General features: G+C 43.8%; 2 protein-coding genes across 9 annotated transcripts in view; one reads left to right on the forward strand and one right to left on the reverse strand.

Annotated features, from left to right (window-relative positions):
- fam120b (family with sequence similarity 120 member B) overlaps positions 1-24,450 on the forward strand; it is a 31,983-nt gene that overhangs the window by 4,443 nt on the left and 3,090 nt on the right. The window contains exons 1-20 of one of the 8 annotated variants that reach the window (XM_088370371.1): positions 1,807-6,260; positions 6,608-6,698; positions 6,829-6,964; positions 7,074-7,233; positions 7,355-7,534; positions 7,609-7,650; positions 8,969-9,051; positions 16,954-17,086; positions 17,328-17,447; positions 18,001-18,191; positions 18,293-18,426; positions 18,497-18,619; positions 19,161-19,352; positions 19,431-19,695; positions 19,781-19,964; positions 20,030-20,131; positions 20,332-20,504; positions 21,400-21,492; positions 23,610-23,816; positions 24,101-24,242. In XM_088370371.1, coding sequence (XP_088226497.1) covers positions 17,330-17,447; positions 18,001-18,191; positions 18,293-18,426; positions 18,497-18,619; positions 19,161-19,352; positions 19,431-19,695; positions 19,781-19,964; positions 20,030-20,131; positions 20,332-20,504; positions 21,400-21,492; positions 23,610-23,816; positions 24,101-24,242 — 1,924 coding nt within the window. In that variant the 5' untranslated portion in view covers positions 1,807-6,260; positions 6,608-6,698; positions 6,829-6,964; ... (4 more) ...; positions 16,954-17,086; positions 17,328-17,329. Of the gene's footprint in view, positions 1-1,750; positions 6,965-7,073; positions 7,234-7,354; positions 7,651-8,968; positions 9,052-16,953; positions 17,087-17,327; positions 17,448-18,000; positions 18,192-18,292; positions 18,427-18,496; positions 18,620-19,160; positions 19,353-19,430; positions 19,696-19,780; positions 19,965-20,029; positions 20,132-20,331; positions 20,505-21,399; positions 21,493-23,609; positions 23,817-24,100; positions 24,243-24,450 lie in introns of those variants that run through there. The other 7 variants (XM_088370370.1, XM_088370369.1, XM_088370373.1 and 4 more) reach the window with 7 other exon arrangements.
- LOC148400721 (delta-like protein D) lies at positions 3,584-11,296 on the reverse strand. Its single transcript, XM_088370367.1, has 12 exons — positions 10,796-11,296; positions 10,334-10,642; positions 9,654-9,714; positions 8,907-9,164; positions 7,564-7,624; positions 7,344-7,474; positions 7,084-7,253; positions 6,782-6,998; positions 6,498-6,674; positions 5,669-6,407; positions 5,313-5,574; positions 3,584-5,179 (listed from the first exon to the last, which is right to left on the reverse strand). Exons 1-12 carry the CDS (start codon positions 10,847-10,849, stop codon positions 5,174-5,176), a joined length of 2,445 nt encoding a protein of 814 aa, XP_088226493.1. The 5' UTR covers positions 10,850-11,296; the 3' UTR covers positions 3,584-5,173.

Raw genomic sequence — 24,450 nt, forward strand, 5'->3', positions numbered from 1 at the left:
TTTTAATTTGGAAAAATAAATCAATGTTTCCCAATTTTCTGACATGCTACAAAACAAACCAGTAAGCAAAACATCATTGAATGTTAGCGGTTCGGGACTATCTTGAACTCTGTCTAAAAAAGTAGGTCACCTTAACCAGATGGGCTGAAGGTTCCTCTTTTTGATCAAATCCATAGTAATTATTATCTGGTACAGATTAACAATGGCAACATTAATGCAGCCACTCTCCACTGAAGCTTGTATGGAAACCTGCTGCTAATGTCAGGGAGGACAAACCTGGTGGCAATACTCTCCATCACCTCAACTCATAATACACCCGCAGTCAATGCATAATGAAGAGGGGAGGGGAGGTGGCTTTTATCAAACATTTTTGGGGCTCCATTGTCAAATGTGCAAGGAAGTACACGCTCAAACAGAAACAAACGTAAAGTAAGTCATTTGCTACAATTTCAATTGACAGTTAAAAAGAAAAAAAAACCAAAAAAAACAAATGTGTTGCACATTTTAGGGGAGTAGTTCTTGCCCGTTTTACAAACACTTTGTGGTTCCATTTTCACTGAGAGAAGGACTCACAATGGCCGGCAAATACAAAAAATGTCATTTAAGATTTTATTCGAGGAGAGACAGTTGAATGGACTGTTAAATCAGATTATAGCAGAGACACACTTAAACGGGCTGTTGTCTGGATTGGTTCCGGTCCTGCCTACCACCCTCCACTAGAAAAGGCGTGTGTGGACCGAGTGAGTATGCAAGAGAGGGACTAACACAGGCAAAAAAAAAACATTTATCACAGTACTTGTTTGATTTGTGATGCTCATAATTTGTGTTAACACTTTGAATATGCTCTCGTACACTAAGAGTCAAAATGTGTTTTGTGTTGTCTTGTGGAAAATAAAGTAAGGTCAAAATTGGTTTTGTTTGTAGAAGAACATGATAATGTAGCAATGCAACAGTAGCAACATTTTCCTGGTAGCCTACCTGCGGTGAATATAAAAAGTCTATACACCCCTGTTCAAATACCCATCTTTTAACAGAATAAGACCAAAATAAATAATTTCAAAACTTTTTCAACCGTTAATGTGATCTATAACCTGTACATACTAGATTTTTTTTAAATATATTTTTAGAAGTAAGATTCAAAATAAGATTAAAATGATGTGGTTGCTAAAGTGTGCACACCCTCCAATAACTGGGATATAGTTGTTTTCACATTCAAGCTTGTGTTTAATACGAGTCAACACGCACCTGCCACCATTTAAACTGCCTCTGATATACCCCAAATAAAGGTGGGGGTTCTTTTAGGCTTCTCCTGCCTTTATTTGCTTTCTACCAGTAGGTTTTGTGTTTACACCGATTGCTATTTCAAACTGTTGCAAATTCTTCCCACCTTATCTAAGACCTATTACCGTGCTTCACTATTCATCTGGTGAAGAGCAATGCTGTGTTTGTACTAAACAGACCCTCTGACATTGTGGCCAAAAAGTTCAATCATTGTTAAATGGACAATGACACATTTCCCACATGTGTTTTTAAGGAGATTTGTGAGAATATACAATTAGTCCTCTGCTCGAAAGTAAAAATAAAACATCAGGAAAGACTTAGAATAACATCTGAAATTTATTTGGGGTTCATCAGAGGCACTTTAAATGGTGGCAGGTGTGTGCCTATTCCTATTCAATACAGCCACTGCCCAGTTATAAGAGGGTGTGTATACTTGTGCAACCACATTGTTTTCAGTTTATTTTTACTTCCCCTCTTGAAGTAAAGAAAAATCGACCGAGTTGAGGAGGTCATAGAGAACTTTAAAGGTGGAACAAGTTTTTCGAAATGATTTATCGTGGTCATCTAAACAGATTTTTGTGGACTTTTCATATTTACAGTGGGTAGTTACCCTGCCTTTTTCCCCTCCTTTTCTGTGTGCATTTTAGCATGAAAGACTGAGGCAATGTCCCTCAGAAGTTCAAAGAGGGCTACTCTATATGAAGCATATGGCATCCAGTGACCAGGGCTTTGTGTGACTATTGACACCAGAGGGAGGATGCGAGTGTGCACGGCTGCTCAGGGCCGCAGGACAGCCTAGCGGCAACAAAGGACAGGCCCTAAGCCTGTCTCCTGTGATTTTCCAACTCAGCGAAAAAGCTATTGTGGCAGTGGAAAAAAAAGTTAAGATAAAAAGCTTACCATGGTATGTGCTAACAACCGCCCGCAGCTTGTGTAATACAAGCAAATACTTTTTGAGCGGTCACAGTGGCAGTCTTTGAGAGGCAAAACATCCCCGCTATTGCCCATAAGCGCTGGCCCAGTGACCGCTTCCGCCTGCTGCCGCGTGCCGCATGAGTCACATCATTGTGTGAACGCTGTGATAGTCCAGCACATCTTCTTTAACCAATTACACACAAACATGAGTTGTTTTTTTGCCTTTAGGCCTTCTTGTTTTCGTGCAAAACTAAGTTTGACACGGACTTTTTGAAAAACCTATCACAAGATTCTGAGTACAGTATTGGATGAACTGTTTGTGTGAAAATAGTTCTTTTTTTCAGAATCCGATTTTTTTTTGTTGACCAGATCAAACCCATGGTCAACTTGAATGATTAAAATAAACAGCTTGTGATTCAAAACATACCACGTGATGTGTGATACAGTGAAGACAATGTTATGCATTTACAACTATGCCAACATCCACAAACTTTTAAGCCAATGAAAACGTTGGTACGTTGGTAATTCCAAATGGTCACTGCCACCTATTTGTAAAACTTATAACAGAGGCAACAGATGAACAACTGTCACTCTCCTGATACTTCTGGACCTAATTGAAAACGTGCCCCTTGTCCTTTTTATCTTTCCGTCATTTCTATAACACTTCAATTCAAATTAATTTCTTTGATGACTAATTCTACACACCCAGTGGTCACCAAATGACATGGGTGCATTAAGAGACACACACAAACATATACATACGCACATCATAGTCAGACAGGGGCCACCACGACTAAATCCAGACTGTGGTTTCCCTCTCTGGCTATAAATACCCATTCCCTTTAAACAAGATCTCACACACATTCACACACACATGCATACAATTGCCCGGACACACAAGGCATTTTTCATACACACATATTTTTCATAAAGTTTCTTTAACAAATCTGTCAAGACAAATAACTAATAGAATCATAAAGCGGTCTCTGTCATCTACGTCCGCATTCACTCACATACGCACAAAGAGATGACTCTGGTTTTGCAAATTGGTCTATGATTATGGGGTGTATCTTTGTCTCATTTAGTGGTTCCACAAGGAGACAGTCTTCTGCCCTGTTACACACAAACATGCACGCACACACACACACAAACACACGCACACACTCACAAACACATACCGCGACACTATCACTAGGCAATAAGAAATCCCCATACTATGTATTTGTTGGATTGTCTTGACTCAAGACGAAAATATCTCGTGGGAAATAAATTGTTTCCATTTCGCGTACGTTTCTTTTGGTCGCGCATATGACGTTGGTGCCATTACACTTTGGCCAAACATGAATACAGGCATTCCAACACAGATGTACTAATATTTCCTCTTTTATTTTGGAAAAATATTTCACTGTTTACCAGTAATAAAAATGACAGGCTCTGTACATACAACTTTTCTTTTAAATACAACACAGTCACAGTGGTCTCAAGTGCCTAACAAAAACATACATACAGGCATACATACATACATACATACATACATACATACATACATACATACATACATACATGCATACATACATACATACATACATACATACATACATACATACATACATACATACATACATACATACATACATACATACATACATACATACATACATACATACATACATACATGCATACACATACTACATACATACATCAAATAAAAAAAACAATCAAACTTAAATTACAACACAAAATATCACACCAAATTGTAACACAAATAATAATTAAATTAAAACAACATCTTTGTTCCAATAATAAAAAAATAAGATTAAAAACATAAATCGCATGATGCTAAGCAAGCAAGGACGATGGTGGCTAAATGATGACTGGCTAGTGGCTAACAGTTGAAAACACAGGTGACCTCATCTGTGCTCGCATACTCTCACATCGCATGTTACGAACATATACCCCCGTAGTGCAAGGAGGTCTCGGCAGTTCGGACGACTCCTTCATAGCTTGACATAGTCACACAACAGCGCCAGAAGTTGTGACAAACAACTCTACAGTGGTCATAAAACATCCCATGAACTGGGTTTGATTACTTTCAGTGACTTTTTGCTTATAAGTTCTGCTTGTAATATTGATGAATAGTTTGCCAAAAACATTGCCCTGTGTATCCAAACCTTCAGGGTCAGGGGCCAGTATGGCCCAACAGGATCCATGTTGAATCAATTTGCAGTCACTACTCTTCAGTTCTGCTGAGAACCAGCTCAGCCGACAGAGCCTGTTAGTGCTGCAGACTTATACGATGTGAAGTCGGAGCACTTGTGTTCTTAAAAGAAAATTCTGTTATCTTTTGTGAAGTTGGCTACAGCTGAGACTACTGCACCGTGGAAAGATTTCCACCCTTGCCATGTCCACACTGTCCTTTGTAGCACTGCACAGAACATGCACTGTCACCCTTGACACTGTACTTTAATAATGAAAAGCTTAAGTTCTCAGTACTCCAACGGTACTACTCTATTCATTCAATCAGTACCCCACGGTACTACTATTTCTTCATCCAGGTCAACGCTCCCTTGTTTATCAAGAGCAAACAAATGGAGTCCACCTCAATGCCCATATTCTATCTGGAGCTCTTCCATCGTCTTTCAGCAAAAGTCACTGGATAGGATGAGTACTTAGTCCACCATTGTTTCAAATTTGAACAAGGCCTGCACTACTTTGGGAGCTTGGAAGATACTCTGTAGTGCTGAGCATCAAAGTATGAAGCCGACGTCCTCATCTGAGATCAGCATTGTCCAACATTCACTGACTCTACACTGGTTCAGTGGCATCTTGGCTCCAAGATCCTTGGGTAAATTCCAGGCAACAGCAGCAAACCGCAGGAGTAAAACCTCCCGGAGACAAGCTGAGCTGTACTGCTCAGGGTTAGCGAGGACCACCATTGTCCAGAGGGACCTGGTTGGAAATTGGTCCAGAAGGGGTATCATACCTGAAAGATGAATGACATTTTCACAAATGAGAAACATTTCATTGCAAAACCAGTCAATGGAAACGACTGGCTGGTTTTACTAAAGTTAATTTCAATGCCAGTATAAGTCAGTATGCAAGAAATTGCGTCTCACCTCTGTAGCGATTAAACACTCGTCTTTCTGGTCCGAGATGACGTACACAGACTGGTATTTGGTGTCTGTGGCGCACTGGTACTTGCTCTCACCACTGGCATTGCAGTGATATTCCACGTCACAGCTTGACTGGTACTTGACATCACTGGACGATTGGTATTTAAGATCACCGGCAGCATGTTGGTTCAGATCGTAGGACGACTGATACACGGTTTCGCTGCAGCTCGGTGACTCTTCCACTTGTTTCTCTTCTGAGGCGTCACTGCAGGACAAAGATGAAGGTACGGTATTTTAGGAATTGAAGTGTATTTGATTCATTTCTAAGCTTGATTTTGGAGTTTGACCACACAACATACCTGTTTTGTCTCTTCCTGCATATTTCCTCAGTATCAAACTCTTCCAGCAGCTCACATTTCACTTCTGGTCCATCATGTTCTTCCTGGTTGCACAGTGACGCCTCCTCAGGCCGCAGCTCATGTACAAGGTTGTACTCCACGCTAGAGTAGCGAGTCTTAAAGCCTTGCTTCTCCGATCCACCGAGTCCATTAAGCCCACCGATCCCACTCAGGCCAGCAAGTGAACCAGCCAACTCGGAATGGTAATCTACCTTTTTGTTTGTGTTTTTAATGGACGTCGTCGCCACGGTGACCAGCTCCTTGTCACTGCGGAGGCAATTGGTGGTCATCAGGTTGTTCATGGTTTCGTGGCTGTCGCTTCGGACGCTGTCGCTGCGATGACTGTGCCTCTCCTGGAGCTTGACCCGAGCGTAGACCACTAACACTGAGCAACCGATGAGAATCACCAGAACTAGGAAGACGCCAGCGCACACAGCAGTCCAGGGGAAGCCGCTGTCATCATCATCGTCGTCATCGGCAAAGATTTCGCTTTCCAGTGAGGAATATCGTCTGTCCGGTCCATCCACCACTGGCTGACCCTTGGGAACTTCTGGTAAGAGGAACTGGCAGTTGTGCCCGCCGTAGCCTGGTATACAGGCACACACATAGCGGCCGCCACGTTCGTGGCAAGTGGCTCCATTGTGGCATGGATTGTGAGCACAGCGGGAGATGGGGGAACTGCAGTTTTTGCCGGTATAACCTGCACAAGAATCCAGTTTTAGGAATCTGCTTGTGTACATAGTATACTCGAAAACAACACAGGGAAGTCACTTTGAATATGGAATTATACCTGGAGGGCAGTTGCACGTGTAGCCATTGGCTCCCTCCTGGCATGTCCCACCATTCTGACAAGGTAAAGACAGACAATGTCCATGGAGGATGCTGCTACTGTCTTCACAGTTGCTACCAGAAAACCCTTCAGGACACTGACAGAGGTACGAGTTCACCAAATCCACACATTCTGCTCCTACAGACGGAAAAGTAGGAAGAGGTCAGCATCAAAATCAGAAATGTCACTTGTCATTGGAGTTGGTAATGATGCTGGACTGACAAGCAAGCGAAGAAAATGCGTACCATTCAAGCAGGGGTTGGACGAGCAGTGGTCGATTTTTTTTTCACAGTTGAATCCAGCGTATCCCAAGGGGCACTGGCAGAAGTAGCCCCCCTCCGGGTTGTCAACACAGCGTCCGTCGTTGAAGCAAGGCCCATCCGCACAGCTACTGGCACTCAACTCACAGTTGTTGCCATAGAAACCAGGTAGGCAGGTGCACTTATAGCTATCATCTTGGTCCTATTTTAGAGAGAAGGTAAATGATTGCTTACTTTCTAGTTTCGGTTTACGTTTTTATTGACAGCTGTCTTTTAGTGCTACTTACAGAGCAGCTGCCGCCATTGCGACAGGGGTTTCCAGAACATTCATTGACTTCGATCTCGCAGCTTGCACCTGTATAGCCGGGCGGACAGGAGCAAGTGTAGCTACCCTGGCCGGTGTTGGTACACGTGGCACCATTGAGACACGGCTTGTGGTGTGTACAGTAGTTGAGATCTAGAAATAGCAATTAAAAAAAAAAGAGACATCAGATAACTTCAATCTTTTAGCATGAAGAGACTCAATGCAAAAATTCAAGAGACTCACCCTGGTTGCAGAAGAGGCCACCCCATCCCTCCTGGCAGTTACACTGCCAGGGTTGTTGGCACGTACCATGGAGGCAGCCCGGGTAACGGATACAGTCATCACAGTAACGACCGCTGAATCCCACACGGCACCTGGAACCCACCATGAATCAAATGCCGTTAGAAACAAAGCCAGGACAAACACACCCGAGTGTGAGTAATTTCGCTAGTTCACAACTTACTTGCATTCTCCGGGTTTCTCACAGAAGCCATGATCTTCATCACAGCCAGGAAGACAAATTGCTGCAGAGGAAAAACAAAACAAAAAGGTGAGTAAAGCAAAATGGAGCCATCACCTCAGCCGCCTTATCTATTTGTTTGTTCTGTGGGCTGTTTAGTTGCTTTCCTGCCATTTCCTTTACCTGCTCACCTGGCTCTTGGTCTTTCATTCTACATTTTGAGCCACTGATAGGAGGCCAATAAAAACGCAGCTGCCACAGTGCAAAACAGTCAAACAACAGGCGGAATTAGGGGTCAGGAGGCCATTCCTGATAAAGACTACTCACTGCAGAGTATTAGCTTAGAGTGTGCTGCACAATTTGCTGGACTGTTTACCTTCAGGACTTAGCCGCTACGGTGGCTTTGGACCAAAGCCCCTCCCTCCTTTGGTGTCCAAAGGCACCATAGCAGCCAACAGGCCCTCTCTATTAACATGGTTGCTCTCCAACACAAAAGCATCCTACACAAAGACGCCTTTCTCCCTCTTGACTGTGAATCTGAAGTCTCTTTTTCTCACCCGTGCCCACCCCACTCCCACCGACCACCACCTACACAACTGTACACCTATAGCGCCCTCTCCAATCTGTTTCTCCCCCCTTCTCCCATCATTCTGTCCTATTTCTGCTACTTTTCCTCTCGCCTTCAGCATCCCTCCTTTCCTCCTCCCATCTCTCCTCTCACCCAGCCCCCCGTGCCCCCCACCCCCTTTCCAACCACCTCTCTCCCAGGGCCAGCTGGTCTGTGTGGAGCTAACCACCAGACAGCTGCTCCATTGTCTCCTCGCACCGAGCAGCTGCCCCCTGAACAACAATACACAGCCCCGCTTGGCCAATCACCGGCTCGGGCCACAACAATGCAGGACCACCACTTGGCCAATCGGGGAGGAGTTTTGGGGGTGAGGAGGCCCCAGTGGTCTAATGGAAGGCACGCGGCGTGTGAATTACTGAGGAGCCACTGCGGCTCATTAGAATGGAGGCCTCTGGTGCTTGGGGATAACTAACTGACGCCTGTTGCACACGGGCTCTGCATTAGGACACAGGAGGGGGGGTTGGGGGTCCTTGAACAGTAGCGACAGCCAAGTGACTGTTGGAGTATCTAACTTTATAAATGGCTAACGACTGGATGCCATTTGAAGCCATTATCATAGGTCAAGTTTTGAGGCATGATTGATGTATTTTGCATTCTTCTATCTACACAGACCACTCTTAGTGAATTTAAATAGTAAGTGTATTAGTAACAGGAGGAACATCATTGCACCAGTTAGAACCCATGCGGGCTGGATGTAAACAAAACAGAAGAGACTTACGTTCAGTGCAGTACTGTCCCTTCCAGCCAGAATTGCAAATGATCTCGCCACGCTCTCCACAGGTGAAGTGTCCAAAGGCATCGTCTCGGGGCCGACAGAACACGGAGCATCCCTCGCCATAATAATGCTCGTCACACAGGAAACGGTAGGAATATCGTAGCTCCGTCCTCCCGGCTGTCTGCATGTCTTTGAACCATTCCTCTCCCACTGTCAAGTGACGCTGAGTGGTTATGCGGCTGATGAGGTGCTCTGGATTGTCTGTAAAAATCAACCACATAGCAACTCGTTGATCATTTGTTTTTTAACACGTTTTATCCTGTCACCTTTCAAAACACAACTTTTTTTTTTAATGGCTGCACATCTATTTTACGCTGTGACCATTGCATTTTCCTTTATCACCACACTTCTGAGCTGTGGTCAGTTAGACATCATCAGCGATAAGATAGGACTTGCAGGTGACACCTGCCCAGAGTGTGTCCTTTATCTCACATGTTACAGCCACCTTTGTTTGCCTAACTAATGTAACGGAGTGTCATTATTATAATGCCCACTCTTAATTCTTTGTCCACTCTCCTTTGAAGTCAGAATTAAGTTATTAATCCAGATATTGAATGACAAGTTATTCTTTCCAGCATCAATGACTGAGTTAAGTGAAAAAAAAACTGCCATTAAAGAAGAAAACATTGCCACAATTAGCCTGCTGGCGTGTCTTCAGGTTACACTGCTGCTTCGCTGGCTGTCACCCACCTGTTGCCAGGTCGTCCAGGGAGTCTGTGTGCAGAGCTTCAATGATCAGTGAAAATGTCCCCTGGGGTAGAAAAAAAAGAGACAAGGAGAGTCAACAGCTGCTCAGCCTGCAGAGCCACGTGAAGTAGGGGGGGGGGGGGGGGGGTGCAATAGTGACGCCTCCCAATAAACTTCATAGCCTCATTGAACGGTCTTGATTAGGGGCCTAATAAGGCTCACGACTACCTGCTTCCCTTTCACGACCCTGCTACTATCGCACTAGGGCTCCGTCGTGAAGCAAACGAGGCGGAATTTCACGCTGCGCTGCCAATGATGTGCCAACTCGGAGGATGTTAAATTTCCCACCACGCCTGGCTGGAGAGAAGCATTTGGTGAAAACACCACCCGAGCGAACCCCAACCCCCCCTGCGCCCGCGACACCCCCGACACCCCCTAGCCCACAAACACATACACACTACAATAGACCTTCTCACACACTGTTGACAAAGACCCTCACAATTTTGGGAGCATCTGCTGCGGTTTGCACCCTTTAGGACAAATGCGCTCCGATCGGATTTAAACGAAAGAAGAAATCGCTCTATTAGATTCATTACTGCGTGAATCTAAAACAATGGCAACAATAATATATTTTTTTAAAATGATTAAACCTGAGAGATATCATTACTGTCTGAGTCACTCACCGGCCATGTGAAGCCGAAATTGAAGCGTATCGGATTGGTGAAGGTGTCCGCGTTGGTCTCGGGCACATGGAAGGAGTTGGAACCCAGAACTGGGGTCACCGCTCCGCCGTATGTGCAGGGGGGCTCAGGGGACACGTTGGCCTGGTAGTGCTTCAGACAAATCCGGAAGAACGTCTTGCACTCGCACTGCTGGTGGCCCGGCTGGCGAGCCGAACTGCCGGCGCCGGGGCAACAGTTGTTGTTCCCCGCCACCCCTTTCTTGTTTAGAAACTCCTGCAGCTTCAGCTCAAACACCCCCGAGCACAAAACCTAAAGTGATAGGTAATATAAGAAACAAGCAGACAAACAATCATAAGGATGCTGTCATTTAGGCGCGGCAATAAAAAAAACAATTACAGGAAAATCGGCGCGTAAAAACGCAGCCAATGCGCGCGATGCCGTTAAATCATTGTTATACAATACCTGGCAGGTGAAAAAGGAGAGAGTGACAACCAAGGATAAACACAGGCGTCCCATTGTGTTGACAGCCCGTTCAAAACAATCGCTCAAAGCTCCACAGGTTGGTGCAGCTTGACTCAGAAAAACATGGAGAAAGTTTGGTGGGTTCTTCCTTAAGTCAGAATTCACTTTCCTTCTGATTGTCTTCTATTTTCCCATACGAGCCTCTGTTGTTTAGTTTAGTTTAGTTTTGTCAGTAAATAATCCACAACAGAATGATCCTTGAGGGAAATCCCTGTTTGAAATAATTCCATATAATCTTGCGCAAAAAAAGGTGGGCGTCCTTGTTGTTTCCTCCCTCTTGATTGATGAAATGCGGGTCCCAAGTGAGGAAAACAAGCCTTTCTTGGTCTCACCCGGGTTAACAGTGTGTGTGTCTGATGGCTCTACGCTCCTGTACAGGCTTTTATATCAGACCAGTGCGCACAGGGTAATAAGATGCAAATAAGCCCCTCTGCTCCTCTTTTCTCCCTCCCTCCACCACCACAAGTCCGCCCCGGGGCCATCACAAAAAGGGGGGTTGGGGGGTGCACACAACTTATTTCTAGGCCCACCCCCTCCTCGCTTTTCTCTTTTTCCTCAAAGGAACACACCAAATGGCCATAGAGAGCTGTTAAATGTACAACAACCTATCGCTTCCCCTCCTTATACCCCCATCCTTCTCCATTTACATTCCGACAATTTTTTTTTAAGACCACGAAACCATTGCGCACGGCTGAAGCGCGGAATGGGCCGATCGCGGACCCCGAATTGGGGTTACATTGTACGTAAAGCCCGCCCGGTACACCCCCGAGGGACAAGCTCATAGTCCGCGTTCACCTCGGACCATCTGCCGGGCCACATTCCTACAGTGTAATCTCTGGCGCAGCTTTCACATGTTCACACTCCACAAGGCTTCTTCTAATGGTCATATCTTTTCATTTGTGGCCGTGCGATGCGCAACTTTACACCTTGTCAAGGTCATTTACCGCTCTGATTGATTCTGTAGGATTTTTACTTCGTTAACCAATAAACACTCGCCTAAATACGCTACCCAAACGTGCGCAAATACGCATCCAACAGGTAGGCAAGTCCTCGTCTGTGTTGGACTGCGTCTCTTTTGGTGCAGGCAGTAAAAAGAGACTTGGTGGTGTGTCACTCGCGTGGCTGTCATTAAGGGACTTTGAGGGGGAGAAAAGGGGAGCCGGGAGCGTGCGCGTGTAGCGTGCGTGCGTGTGTGTGCGTGTGTGTGTAGGGGGGCACATACAGGGAGTAAAGTTTTTCTCTTTGTGCTTTCAGCTGTATGGTAATTGGGCCAGCAGCACCTGCTCTCCCACAATAATACAACACCAGAGAGAGGGTCTGATCAGGTTTGATAATATCACCGTTTCTACATGCAACCACGTCACAGGATCCAATTCAAATCCCTGCACTGCATTTTTGGGGATGCGCGTGTGTGCGTGTGCATGTTTCCTCAGAGAATTTGCACGTGTTTGCATGATGTTAATAAGAGCTTACGGCAGCCATTTATCACTGAATACTTCATTTAACGTGAGCTATGTGAAGTATCTATTTCCTTCACTTAATTGATTTATATCATATTGAACACATGACAAGTATGTGTGCTTTTCAGTCAATAGAGTCGCTTTCGACGATGTAACAACAGCTATATCGTGAATTCTGTCGATAATGAACAATGATATGAATTTTATTCACTTTGTGAGACTTATTTTTGAATTTATTTACACTGTGAGAAACTTTATTTTTGCAGTTTCACATTGTTGTAGTGGTGTAGAACTCATTGCATCATACAAATCGTTGAGATGCTCTTATTTAGCATGACTGAACATTACAGTCTTTGTAAAAGCAGAATTTTTCATCACCATTAATCCGCTGTATGGAATCTTGTTAATTTAGGATGATCATACTTATTCCACTGTGAACCAAATACAAATGGAAGAAAGACGAAGCTACTTCACATTTAGTTCATGAAATATGTAAAAACTATTAAAGAAATTTTACAGTAGCTCAACAATCGCTAAGCAATTAAACTAAATCTTAAATCAATTAATAAAGATAAAATCAATCTCATCTTGTGTTTTTGGTGACAATGCAAAAATGTATTTATAAAGTAACGTCGTTGTCATTTTTTAATGCATGATGCTGCAACTGATTCAAATGATCAGCTCACCAGTAAGATCTGAGCTTGAAATCTGTTTGGACCAAAAAAGTCCAATAATATTAAACTAGTAGCAGTACATCCAAGAAATAAGTTACATAATGTAACTCTTGTTGGGAATATATTAATATATCATAAAAAAAACGATTCAGATTTGTAAATATAAGATTGTGCTTAGTGTTTAAGCCATCAGAGGAGACAATGCTGGCCCTGATAGTTTACCAGTGCCTAATAAAATTAAGATTTTTCTAAAAAATATATATATATTTTTTTTTCCACCTCATGGTCTCACTCAATCCATTTCGGACCACACTCAAGCAGCCCAAAATAGTTTCTTGCTCAAGGCAAATAAGCAATAACTCTGTGCTTCTAGTGTGCCCTTTCATGCGACTTCAGGGGCCTTTAACCTTGAGCTTTAACACCATTATCCTTGGCTGACATGGTGCTTCCATTGCAGATACCAGTGTGTGTTTAGCTATGACGCTGATTTCATTTAACTAGTCGATTTTGGCCTGCGGCATTGTGGAGCGCCTCAAAGGGTTACAAAGCTCCTATGTGGCGTGTCGTCAAATCCCCCTTCGGAGGGAGGCCTTTTTATTATTTCACCTCATCGCGACTATCGGAGGTGCCCTGTGCACCTCTCCCTCTGCCTGCGTATGCCATCAGTCATGCATCACCATGACGTGGCACACATTTTGCAATTAGGCTTGCAAAGCGTGACTGGGACGTATGGCGAGTTGGAAAGTATCGACCCCCCCAAACTCGCCCCTTCCTCCCCACCCTCCAACTCCTGCGCTTACACGACCACGCTTCTCCACTTTCAGTTGCCGCATGGAGATTCTGAAGTTCTGTACTTGGAGCTCCACCCACTTCTCTCCCTATCACGCGCGTGCACGTGCGCGAGTTAGTGAAATTGTTTAACTGGATATCGATTGTTTAACTGGAGTGCTTTGCACATTATTGTCCCATGTGTGCGCGTGTAGTTGCGTGTGCTCGCGCGCGCGCGCGCGTGTGTGCGTGGAGCAGGGGGCTCTGTGACACGCACCAATACAACAAAGGAAGAGGTCTCGCGCCCCGCCGCCCATTCATCCCTTTCTCTGGCCAAGTAATTCCCATTGATTCTTATTTAAGGACGAGTCGCGAGCCCCTCGGGGGGGAAACTGTGTGATTTGTGAAGGGTCGCAAGGACAAGACACGCCCCTCCTCGAGCCCGGCCATCTGCTCCCCCAAACACCACAACACCAACTACCAAATGGCACCCCCCCACACCCCCTTCCACTCATCTCTATACAAATAATTCCTCTCTTTCAACTCACCTATCCAAACCAGTGTTTACTGTCTCATCTATTTTATTTTCTTCCACTTTGATTAAATGCATTCTGAATAGGAAGCAACCAGTTGCATGTTGGGCAGATCACAGTGGAGGCATGCAGTGGTTATGGGGTAGCCATATGGCCCGTGAGTGTGTGTGCATGTGTTTGTCAATGTGTGTGTGTGCGTGCCAAGAAATGGATGGATGGCTGTCGTGGGAAACCCTGCATCATCGCCATCACACACACTGTTGCACATCGCATGGCAGCCTGCAGAAATCAAAGTAAAGGCATTATCACATGACCATGGTGATGATGGACTGTGACTCACTTGAATTGTGTTGTTACATATTTTTTAATGGGTGGGCTTGATACATACGCTCACAAAACCCACCCTCAACAGCCCCATTCACTATATCAATCCAAAAATGTAATTGTGGAAAAAAATTGTTGGAACTGTTGAAGTGACCATTTGAAAATTTAAACACTAGTAGATATTTATAGAAATAGTGTTGCATATTGATATTTGTTTCCTATTTATTGTGAGAAATCATGACAGTTGTCAGTGTCGTCACATGATGACTATCATTAATTCTTGATAATGACATAATTATAATGTAATTAAAGGTAATTTGAGAAAATTAGTTATTTCAGAAATGTAAATCAAACTGACAGCCCTTTGCATTAATCAGTCGCCAGGAAATAGCTCTCAGTTTTCAAAAAAACAGTGACTCGTAAAAACACACTTGTAATCCCCCTTTATTTTTTTAAGATGCAGAGACCCCCAGAGCTGCCCAATAGGAATGTACCAACACTGTCTGTTTGCCTGAATATACAACAGGATTCTGAGGCTCATCAAATCACGTGGAAATTTTTGTTTTTGGCGATGACGTTATTTACCTCACTTATAATTAAATGAGTGGGTCTGATTGGATGTAACCAAAGGCCTAATGTACAAGTTTGGCGTTTTTGTTTTGGATTGTGTATGACCACACCAAGTGTACATTCATCTGCTTTTAACCATGGTTTACTACTCAATGATTGAATTTACAACCCTCACGAGACACCGTTTCACAGTTTAGTCTCGGATACGTTTGATTTGAATCCAAAACAAGCCAAAAACAAACAAAGCCCCCTGCATTGGGAACAAATCGCACACTCTCTTGCTCCCTGAGATCCCTGCCTTGCGGCCCCCTGGGGGTCCTTGGCCTTTAGTTTGAGAACTAGTGGCCTCCAGCAGCAGGATTAGCCAGGCCAGCTGCCCAGAGAGACCCCAGGCCTCGGACGCTGACACAAGGCCTGACCCCAGGGTGGCTACTATCAGGGACCCTGAGGGGGATTTTGGACAGCTCTCGGTGTGTATGTATGTGCGTCGTTCATTGAGTTGGACAACTGTTGAGCCAGCGCAGATTTGGGCAGCGGTAGTCTTTGTGTGTGCGTGCTTGTATGGTCAATTCTTTCCGGGGGTTAACTGCTGATCCAGTACAAATGGGAGGTATGGGGGGAGGGGGGGGGGGCTGTCGTGTGCTCCTGGAACATCTGCCTCTGTTTCTCCTGAGTCAAGCTATGGTCAGGAGTGGAGGGGGAGCACACAGAGGGGGGAGGGAAGGGGAGCTGAGTGGAGGCAATGAAAGAGGAGAAAAGGAAGAGTCTGTAGAAGCTGTAGGAGGAGAATGATGACAAGATCCAATGAGAGCTGGCAGTGCGCTTGCTATATACACCTCCTTCCACTAGTACTTGTGTTCACCTCACCCTCCGTCCATGTGCATCGACTGCTTGTCCACTCACATTATCCAAAACTGAGTCTTGATAGGAAAGGAGATCCGTGGTATCCAATATGGAGGAATTGGGACAAAGTGAAAATTCTCATTTGTCGTTTGGTGAAACAGTTCTATTTTCAGCAATGATGACTGAAAAATTAGAACTGAAGATGAGTTGAAACCTGTCCAGCATCTCTTCTGACCCCCTCATGATCTTTTGTCTTGTATTGTTAAAAGTCCCAAACTGAAACTGTTTCCCCTCGGTTGTGGGAATTCTGCACAATATTTATGTGTCTTGTAGTTTGCAAGTCAGATTCTTAACTAGACAAAAGTGCAACTTCAGCTATGATTGACACAAAAATATTTTCATGATATGTCAGCATGGCTGTAACTTTTGAGGGCACACACAGGGGGCAGATTTATAACTGTGCTCCGCCTTCCTTGAAGATCAGTTGACTGTGAGCGGTGGATTGCCCTCCTCGTCCACTGAGCATCTGGCTGGGGGACGACAGATGCTGACAGCTGGACTGACAGCCAGCATATGCCGCTTTCTTTATTTCTTCCAAGCTCAGACAATAGAATGGAGAGGGCGGGGGGTGTATTGTATGGAAGGTAGACCTAATAGCTTGTGACTTCAGAAAAGAGCCTCTATTCTCCTGGAGAGCAATTAGTCTGCCTCTGATCCCAGCCTGTGGAGTTTATGGGTGGACCGAGGCCACGAGACCACAATGGTCCATTCATATTCATGCAACCTTGAGAAGTTTATACCATTCAAATGTAATCTATTGTATCAGCAGCTATTCTCTTTTATATTAAGTGTGTATGTTTGGATCTGCATGGTGTTTTATCAGTGAATTGCCATCACAGATTCAGTCAGATCACCCGTTTCAACAGGGCCAGTGTAGCAGCGTGCGCCAAGCACGCGCGCTTTGTTTTGGAGCGCCGTGACGTCACATGTGCGACGGAGGAAGTAGGAGCGTATCAAAACAAACAGGAAGAGCTGCTGGATAATACGAAATATTCTCAAGTAAGTAGTCTGCAAAACTTGTTTTAAAACAGTAGCGGTGACATCATACCATATAGCCTAAGGCAGTTTAGAACTATGAGGACGGTGGCTGTATCTTAACTAATAAAACTTGCTGATGGAAGCCAAACTAATCCTTAGCCTCAAAAAGAGGCGAATGTCAACAAGCATTTCATTCTGACAATGTCAAGCAAATAGATGCCTTGCTACCAAATGAATGCTTTGGTCTGGTCTGTGTTTGTAGAAATGGGGGTAAAGGGTCTCCAATATTTCATGGAGCGCTGCTGTCCAGAATCCTGCGTGACTGTCAACCTGAGAGAGCTGGCCAGACAACATGTTTCCAAAACGACCAACACCTCTTCCAGTTGAGTGCATCTAAAATTTAAGGCTTGTGTTTATTTGCAGGGTGTTCTTAAAGTTTGGACACATATGCGAAAATGCACATGTTCAAGATTGTTCAGCATTTCGTCCAATTGATTAACAAAACACGCCCAAAGTATTATTCCCTACATTCGTGATATAAAATAACGTTGATATGCTTTGCGGAAGTAAATTCATGAAAAAAAATGCACATTGCACTCAATTGCATGTTCAATTGCATGTGTCCGAAAGCTGCATCTAAGCTTGCTGCACCACTTGAACCGGGCCTTGCTGAAGGGCACTCTAAGAATAGCCACAAAGCAGACAAGCATCTCACCAACAACTAGATACGATTTGAAAGTATAGCAAATTCTCATAAGGTAATGACTTTTTACCTAGACAAAATGTCTCATTTGTTTTTTTGTAAAAATTAAGATTTTCCTTAAAAAAATAGGAATGTATTCTCCTAACATTACCAAAATAAATTCTCTAATAAGTGTGACTTTATTATTGGTAACATTTCAACTTACGTTCATTTCTATTTCCATTTCTTTCAGGTCCCACACTGGTTGTGGATGGCATGGCCTGCCTGCGCCACTGGTACTTGTGCAAAAACTGGGTATGTGGGGGTCAGTGGAAGGAGTACATGAGCATCCTTCAGAGATGGGTGGAGACGTTCACCTCTGCAGGAATCCATCTTGTCTTCTTCTTCGATGGCATGGTTGAGGAGAAGAAAAGACATGAGTGGGTGGGGAACACAACCTTGCAATATTGTTACTTATAATCTGTGGTGTCTGCTAGAATATATCCCCGTTCAACGTGTGGTTCAAAACAATTATCTGATTACAGGTGAAGCGGCGACGAAGAGTGAATGGGGAGGTGTCTCAAATATTCCGTTACATTAAATCAAATGGAGTGCAACCAGGCAAAGATCTTTTCTGTCTGCCCTCTGGCTTGGCAACATTCACACGTTTTGCCCTCAGGTTTGCAATGTGGGATTCTAATATGATAATATTAATTACATTATTGATTCAGTTTTTTTTTTTGTGGCAGGTCATTAGGTCAGGATGTATTTTGCTCAGTGCAAGAGGCTGACTATGAGATTGCCTGTTACGCCCGTCGCCATGGGTGCATGGGCATTTTGGGACAGGACTCAGATTTCATCATATTTGACAGGTTGGTTCACTTGAAGCTGTTAATGGTTAGTCACATTTAATGTCATGTATTCATAACAACACATATTTTAACATGAAATTCTAAACCTCGGTTACTGATGTGTCAAAATGTTCCCACACCTAAGTGTAATGAAAATGTGTTGTCCTTTTTCTATATGCAAATACTTTTCCAATTATCACATGTGAAAAGTGTTTCTTTGTTGTTCAGATAAAAGAAGAGAGGCAGAAAAACCTAAAAACATTTGGAGAAACGTGTGTAATTCAACGACGTAGAGTTGAATGAATTTGAAAAGAAGCCAGCTTTCAAACCACCTCATTCCAAACACACGCAAATTTCTAGTTAGAATAATGAGAAAAACATGGCGTGCGACTTACAAGATTTTGTCCAGCCTTGCACAAATATGCCTTGAGTTTGGCTTTTTTGCATCTTAACTATCTATGGTCACAGATTCATCCTGTGTGTCACTCAAATTGGCTGTAGAAAAATGAAAATATTGATAAGACGCCAGATTTTGAGTATATCATTTCTGTTCTTTCTCCAGCGTTCCTTACTTATCAGTGGCAAAACTGCATTTAAGCCGCCTCACCACTGTCCTATATGACCGAGAGATGCTTTGCCAAGCCATCGGACTGAATGTTTCTCAGTTACCGCTACTGGCTTGTCTCCTCGGTAATGACGTGGTGCCGCAGGAGCGTATGCAGACGATCAGGAACGATGCGATGGCAGCATACAGGTGTGAGGCGCATTGTCTGTCTAACCATCATCATAAAAATATGAATATGTAAAACATGTAACATCTACTTTTTCTTAGGAAGCCACATGGCACAGGCCACTGCGGTGCTCCTCAGGGGCAGATGGTGTTGGCTGTATCCCAGTTTGTCAGCTCTTTGTGGGGCAAGGAGAAGGAAGAGACTCATCTTATCCCTCAGACTCTGAAACTACCAGCTGCAGACAGAAGCCTCCTGGAAAAAGGAATTTGCTCCTATTTACTGGCTGGGCCGGAAGTTCCTCAGCAGAATGCCCCACCTCTTATTACCGCTACCTTTGAGAAATATGTCAGTCCAGAAATATTAAAGGTACGTTCAGCGCCATATCTATGTTTGTCATCTAGAAACATTTAGCGGAGTTTCACCCATTTGTCTCTCTTTGGTTCTTCTGTAGGCTTGTAGAGAAAAACATGTATCGGCTGAGGGGTATGTGGTTTACAATGTCCTGTACGAAGGGGTGATTGAATGTAGTAATAGTTTGGAGGATGAGGAGGATTGCGAACTGTTGCCTCAGGCTGTTGTCTTCAAGTCCTCCAGACAACGCATCTACGGTTTGCTCCTGCTCAACAGGCACAATGGTAAAATAGCACGCACAAGACACTGGCGCTTGTAAAGTGGCTCTCTAAACTTTGCGTGTTTTCAGACAGCACTGCGGAACCTCCAGCCATCAGAGAGTGGTTTGTCTATCCAGGCAACCCTTTGAAGGAGCCCGACATGGTCCTCCCCATGCCGATCGGCACCCCATGTACAGTACCTACAGTCCCTGTGAAAATATTTATGCCCTAAGCTAATACACTCTTGTGGAGTGATTTTAGTATTTTGTTTCAAAAATACAGTTTGGCAAATAATTGAAAACAACTACAAGCTGAGTTGTTCATGCCACATTCATTCACTGTTACGAAATTCCTAACCAAACCTAAATATTTTATCGATCTGGTTTTGTAGGTGAACAGCCCAGTCTGGACTTGCTGTGGTTTGGTTCTGGTCCCGATGTTTCCGGCCTTCGTCTAATGAGCTTTTTGTCAATATTTGACTGCCAGGAGTTTGCCGAGTTGTACGGAGTGGTTGAGGACTTTCTTCTGGCTGCTCTTTGCTTGGTCACCTATATTGTCCTCCAGGTAATACATAGTAGAAGATTTACACAATTTTTAGAGCAGTAATCTCTTAAATCACTTGCATTTGTTGTTTTAAAGTAATTTGCTTTCACATTTCACATCTTACAAAGCAGCAAGTGAAAATATTATACTCAACTTGGCTTTCAGTTTGGGATCTGATCAACATGCTGGATTCATTCTGCTCTTTTGTCAACATGTGATGTGACGTTTAACATTTCTTGTTAATGGTGTGTTCTGAAGGTTTTTTTTCTGTCTTGATGGCAGTCTTTATCACCCAGTGTGACCAGTTTAGCTATTGACACGTCAGCAACTGCTCTGATAACCACCCAAGAACTGTATTCTTTCAATTGCCTCACCACATTGTTTCTTTATAATGGCTTTCAAGTGTTAGCTTTTTTAATGCAGCATGACTATTACTATTTTTTACAACTTTGCCCTAACACAGATTAAATGGTTGCAAGATAGCGATCCTTAGATTTTTGGCACGACTGTCAGATGTTTGCGCTTGCGACTGTGCAAGAAGTAATTAAATAAAAAGTAAAACAAATAGGCAAGCATCACAACAGAAACACAGCTTTGTCTGATAGACGGGCAGACAAGCAAACAACGGTGCCTGTTGTTGTCTGACGTCTGCAGCATTCACATTCGCTCTCCACTCGACTGTTTAAATTGCTTCGGGGTTTGTTTGTTTTGAACACGCCACACACACACACACACACAAACACACACACACTGGCTGCCTCCTTGGCTGCATTCACGATTGTTGCTTTCCCTGTTGAGGTCAGACCAAACAAATAGACCCAGTCAGAAGTCACGCCAAGATGGGGTTGAATTTGGAAGTCATTTATCATAGGTAACCATATACTATTAAGCTATCTTCCGACTGTTCTCTTTGTAGGTACCATCTATGTGTTCAGAGGACGTGGATGCTTACCTGAGTCAGGCTGTGTGTCTGAGGCTCAAATCTCTGCAAGAGCTTCAACAGATCAAGGTCAGCAAAGTACTCGCTTATTACAACTAGCTCAATTCGTGATGCAATGAATGAGAACAATGGCCTCGTATATACTTAGGAGTAAACATGCCTCCAGTCAGGGAAAATGAAAAGAAAAAAAAACATAAAGAAAACCCAAATAGGGTTATGAATGGGGATCTCGTCGAGAAAACAAACATCACAATTAGAAATGGGCTTGTTTTGTAAATGGAGTTGTTTCTATTTTTTTCTGTCACTTTAATCACGTCTGTGTCTAGACAAGTGGTTCTTAACCTTGTTGGAGGTACCGAACGCCACTAGTTTCATATGCGCCTTCACCGAACCCCTCGTTAGTGAAAAAGTATTTTTTTTTTTAATTCAAGACATAGATGTTTTTTACTAATGCACAAAATGAGCTGTGCATGAACATCACCTTGTTCAAAGAACAAAACCAACACAATGCATGAACTCGCAACAAATTACGTACATACTGGCAAATCAGAAGCGACACGATAAAACAGGTTTGTTCGGACCTCCTCAGTGGGGGCTCTGTCGAACCCCTGAGACCGACTCACCGAACCCCTAGGGTTCGATCGAACCCAGGTTAAGAACCACTGGTCTAGACAGTTACGTACCAACAGTGCTTACATTGATGAAGTGCAGTTGCTCACCATAAACCATTTTAAGTGATACCTTTCAAAACTGAGTATGATCTTTGCAAAGACGGACTCTTCAATCGGACTTTTGTAATAAATGACAACTTGTTCAAATGTACCCAATGAGTATCGGTAACAAGTTTGAGCTTCCACCAGCTTGAAATTGCTGTTATTGGCTTAGTAGCAATGTGTCTTGTTGACTTTCTTCAAAAGCTCATGTAACATTTAAAATCTCATCATTTGTCCTCATTTGTTGTATACATAAAAATTATTTAGTTGTTTCGAAAGTCTCCCCAGCGAGATAGCTTAATGTGTCTTGCCAGCTGTTCCTCAAACTAGTCATTGCCTTGTTGTTGACCCTTTTATTTGCACTGTCTAATTACCGTACTTATTTTGTGTTTTGCCTCTTGGTCTTTTTTTTTCTACGCAGTAATTAGGGTAGTGTCTTGTAGTTGATAGGTGATCTCTGGGAGAGGTTGGAGGCGCTTGGAGGGTGTAGGCCTGAAAATGATCAGTATTGATTTACCTGCACCAGCACGCACAGACAAAAAGAATAGACTCGTCTAGGCTCATTGTAGCAGATTTGTGTGCTCGTATGTTTGTGTGGCCATCATTATGTCTCTGTTACACATTCTGTTTGGAAATGTTTATTTAGAGAAGTCACTATCATGTCGTGTGTGTTCACATGAATGTAAAATGAGACCGACCATTTGTGTTTGTTTTACGGAAAGAGGTTGTGGGTAGGTTTAGGGATGCCTTGGTTGTGTTGCAGCATTCCTCCCCATGGAGTTGCATGCTTGTGTGCGTGCGTGTGTGTCTGTGGGAGAGAGTGTTCTGGCGACACTCACCCGTCTGCCCTGGCTGACGCTCACCACATGGAGCTATTTACATCACGCACATACGCACCTCAATGAACAGCTCATATACATGCTCACACGCACATTTTTCTGTCCTTTGCCTTCTCATATTCTTTTTACTCTTTCAGTCTTCTTTGCCTTCTTTGTATCCGCTTGTTTGTGCGCTTCAGGCTTTTTGTGCATCTGTCCAGCGCTTCATTGTTTTCAGTGTGTGAGGCTGTGTTTGACTGGAAGCAGGTGACAGGCAGGCCTGCGCCAGCGTGTGAGTGCTGGTGTGTGCGTGTGAGCGCGTGTGTGTACATAATCGCCGTTATCAGTGCTATCCGCCAAGGGACAGGTGAGAGCGTGCAATGCGCACACAGTGAACATCTGCCTGCTGTCATTGGCTTTTTGCTTCAATGATTATTAAAAGATAATGTCGGAACATAGAAAAGTGTTGCAAGGCACATTGCTTGGCTGGATTCCTAATGATATCTCATGCAACATGGGTGTTTTGCTGCCTAAGTAACCTTTCACCTCAAGTAAAGGCAGTTGATCAAACAAAGCATCGGGCGTTTAATTAAAGATGGGATGTGTGTGACCAAGCAGACATGATTGCCAACTTTCTTTTTTGTTTGTTTCTCAGCCGCCATTCCTCTGCAGCCGAGCAATCCAACTGGGCTCTCTCTACGTTCGAGGACTGGGCTACATGCTGGGAGCCAACTGTGCCAGCGGCTGCCCGCTGACCAACGCCGCCCTCATGCCTTGGCAAAGCTTCGATGGACAGTTGTTCCACTCAAAGTACCTACTGGCACATAGCGGCACTGAGCAAATGGTGCTGCTGGACAATCATGTGAGTGCCGTTTCATTAGGTACACCTCCACAGTTTAACATGAGATTCAATGATGACCCAAAAATTAATTCCAGTTATTTAATTCAGATAACAATGTACTGTTTCCATCATTATTCAAATGGATCATGATTATAAATACAACAAAAAACATTCAGCCCAAATTTACATATATATTTAAATGAATTTAATAAGGTTGTTCAGGTGCGTTCAATCGTGTCCACTGTGTTTTAGGGAAAATGATGTCACAAGTCAGGCTCATTTGTTATTGTCTGCTCTCCTTCCAGCCATCCAGTCTTGCCTTGTTTCTCCAGCTGAGAGAGAAACACGTAGAAGTTTGCAAGAAGAGAAACAGAATCCTGCAGTCTCAACCGAAAGTTAGCATCCTCGAGCAAAGTCAAAGTTCCTGTTACAGAGACGAGCACACAGGTGACTCAGCGGCGTATTTTCTCTTCTGTCTTTTTTATCGTCCACCAATTTTCTCTTTCTGAAGCATGTTTGGACTTTTGTGGCTAATACTGAAGAAAGGCCTTTCTTTTGTTTGAGAATAGTCTGAACAATGCACAACCATTGCATTTGAATCTGACCATCGATCAGTGGTTGTAGTTCTCCGGTCGTTCTCTGTGAACCACATTAC

Source organism: Syngnathus floridae, chromosome 3 (genome assembly GCF_059516105.1).
Source record: "Syngnathus floridae isolate MCC-2025c chromosome 3, RoL_Sflo_1.0, whole genome shotgun sequence".
Taxonomy (NCBI): Eukaryota; Metazoa; Chordata; class Actinopteri; order Syngnathiformes; family Syngnathidae; genus Syngnathus; species Syngnathus floridae.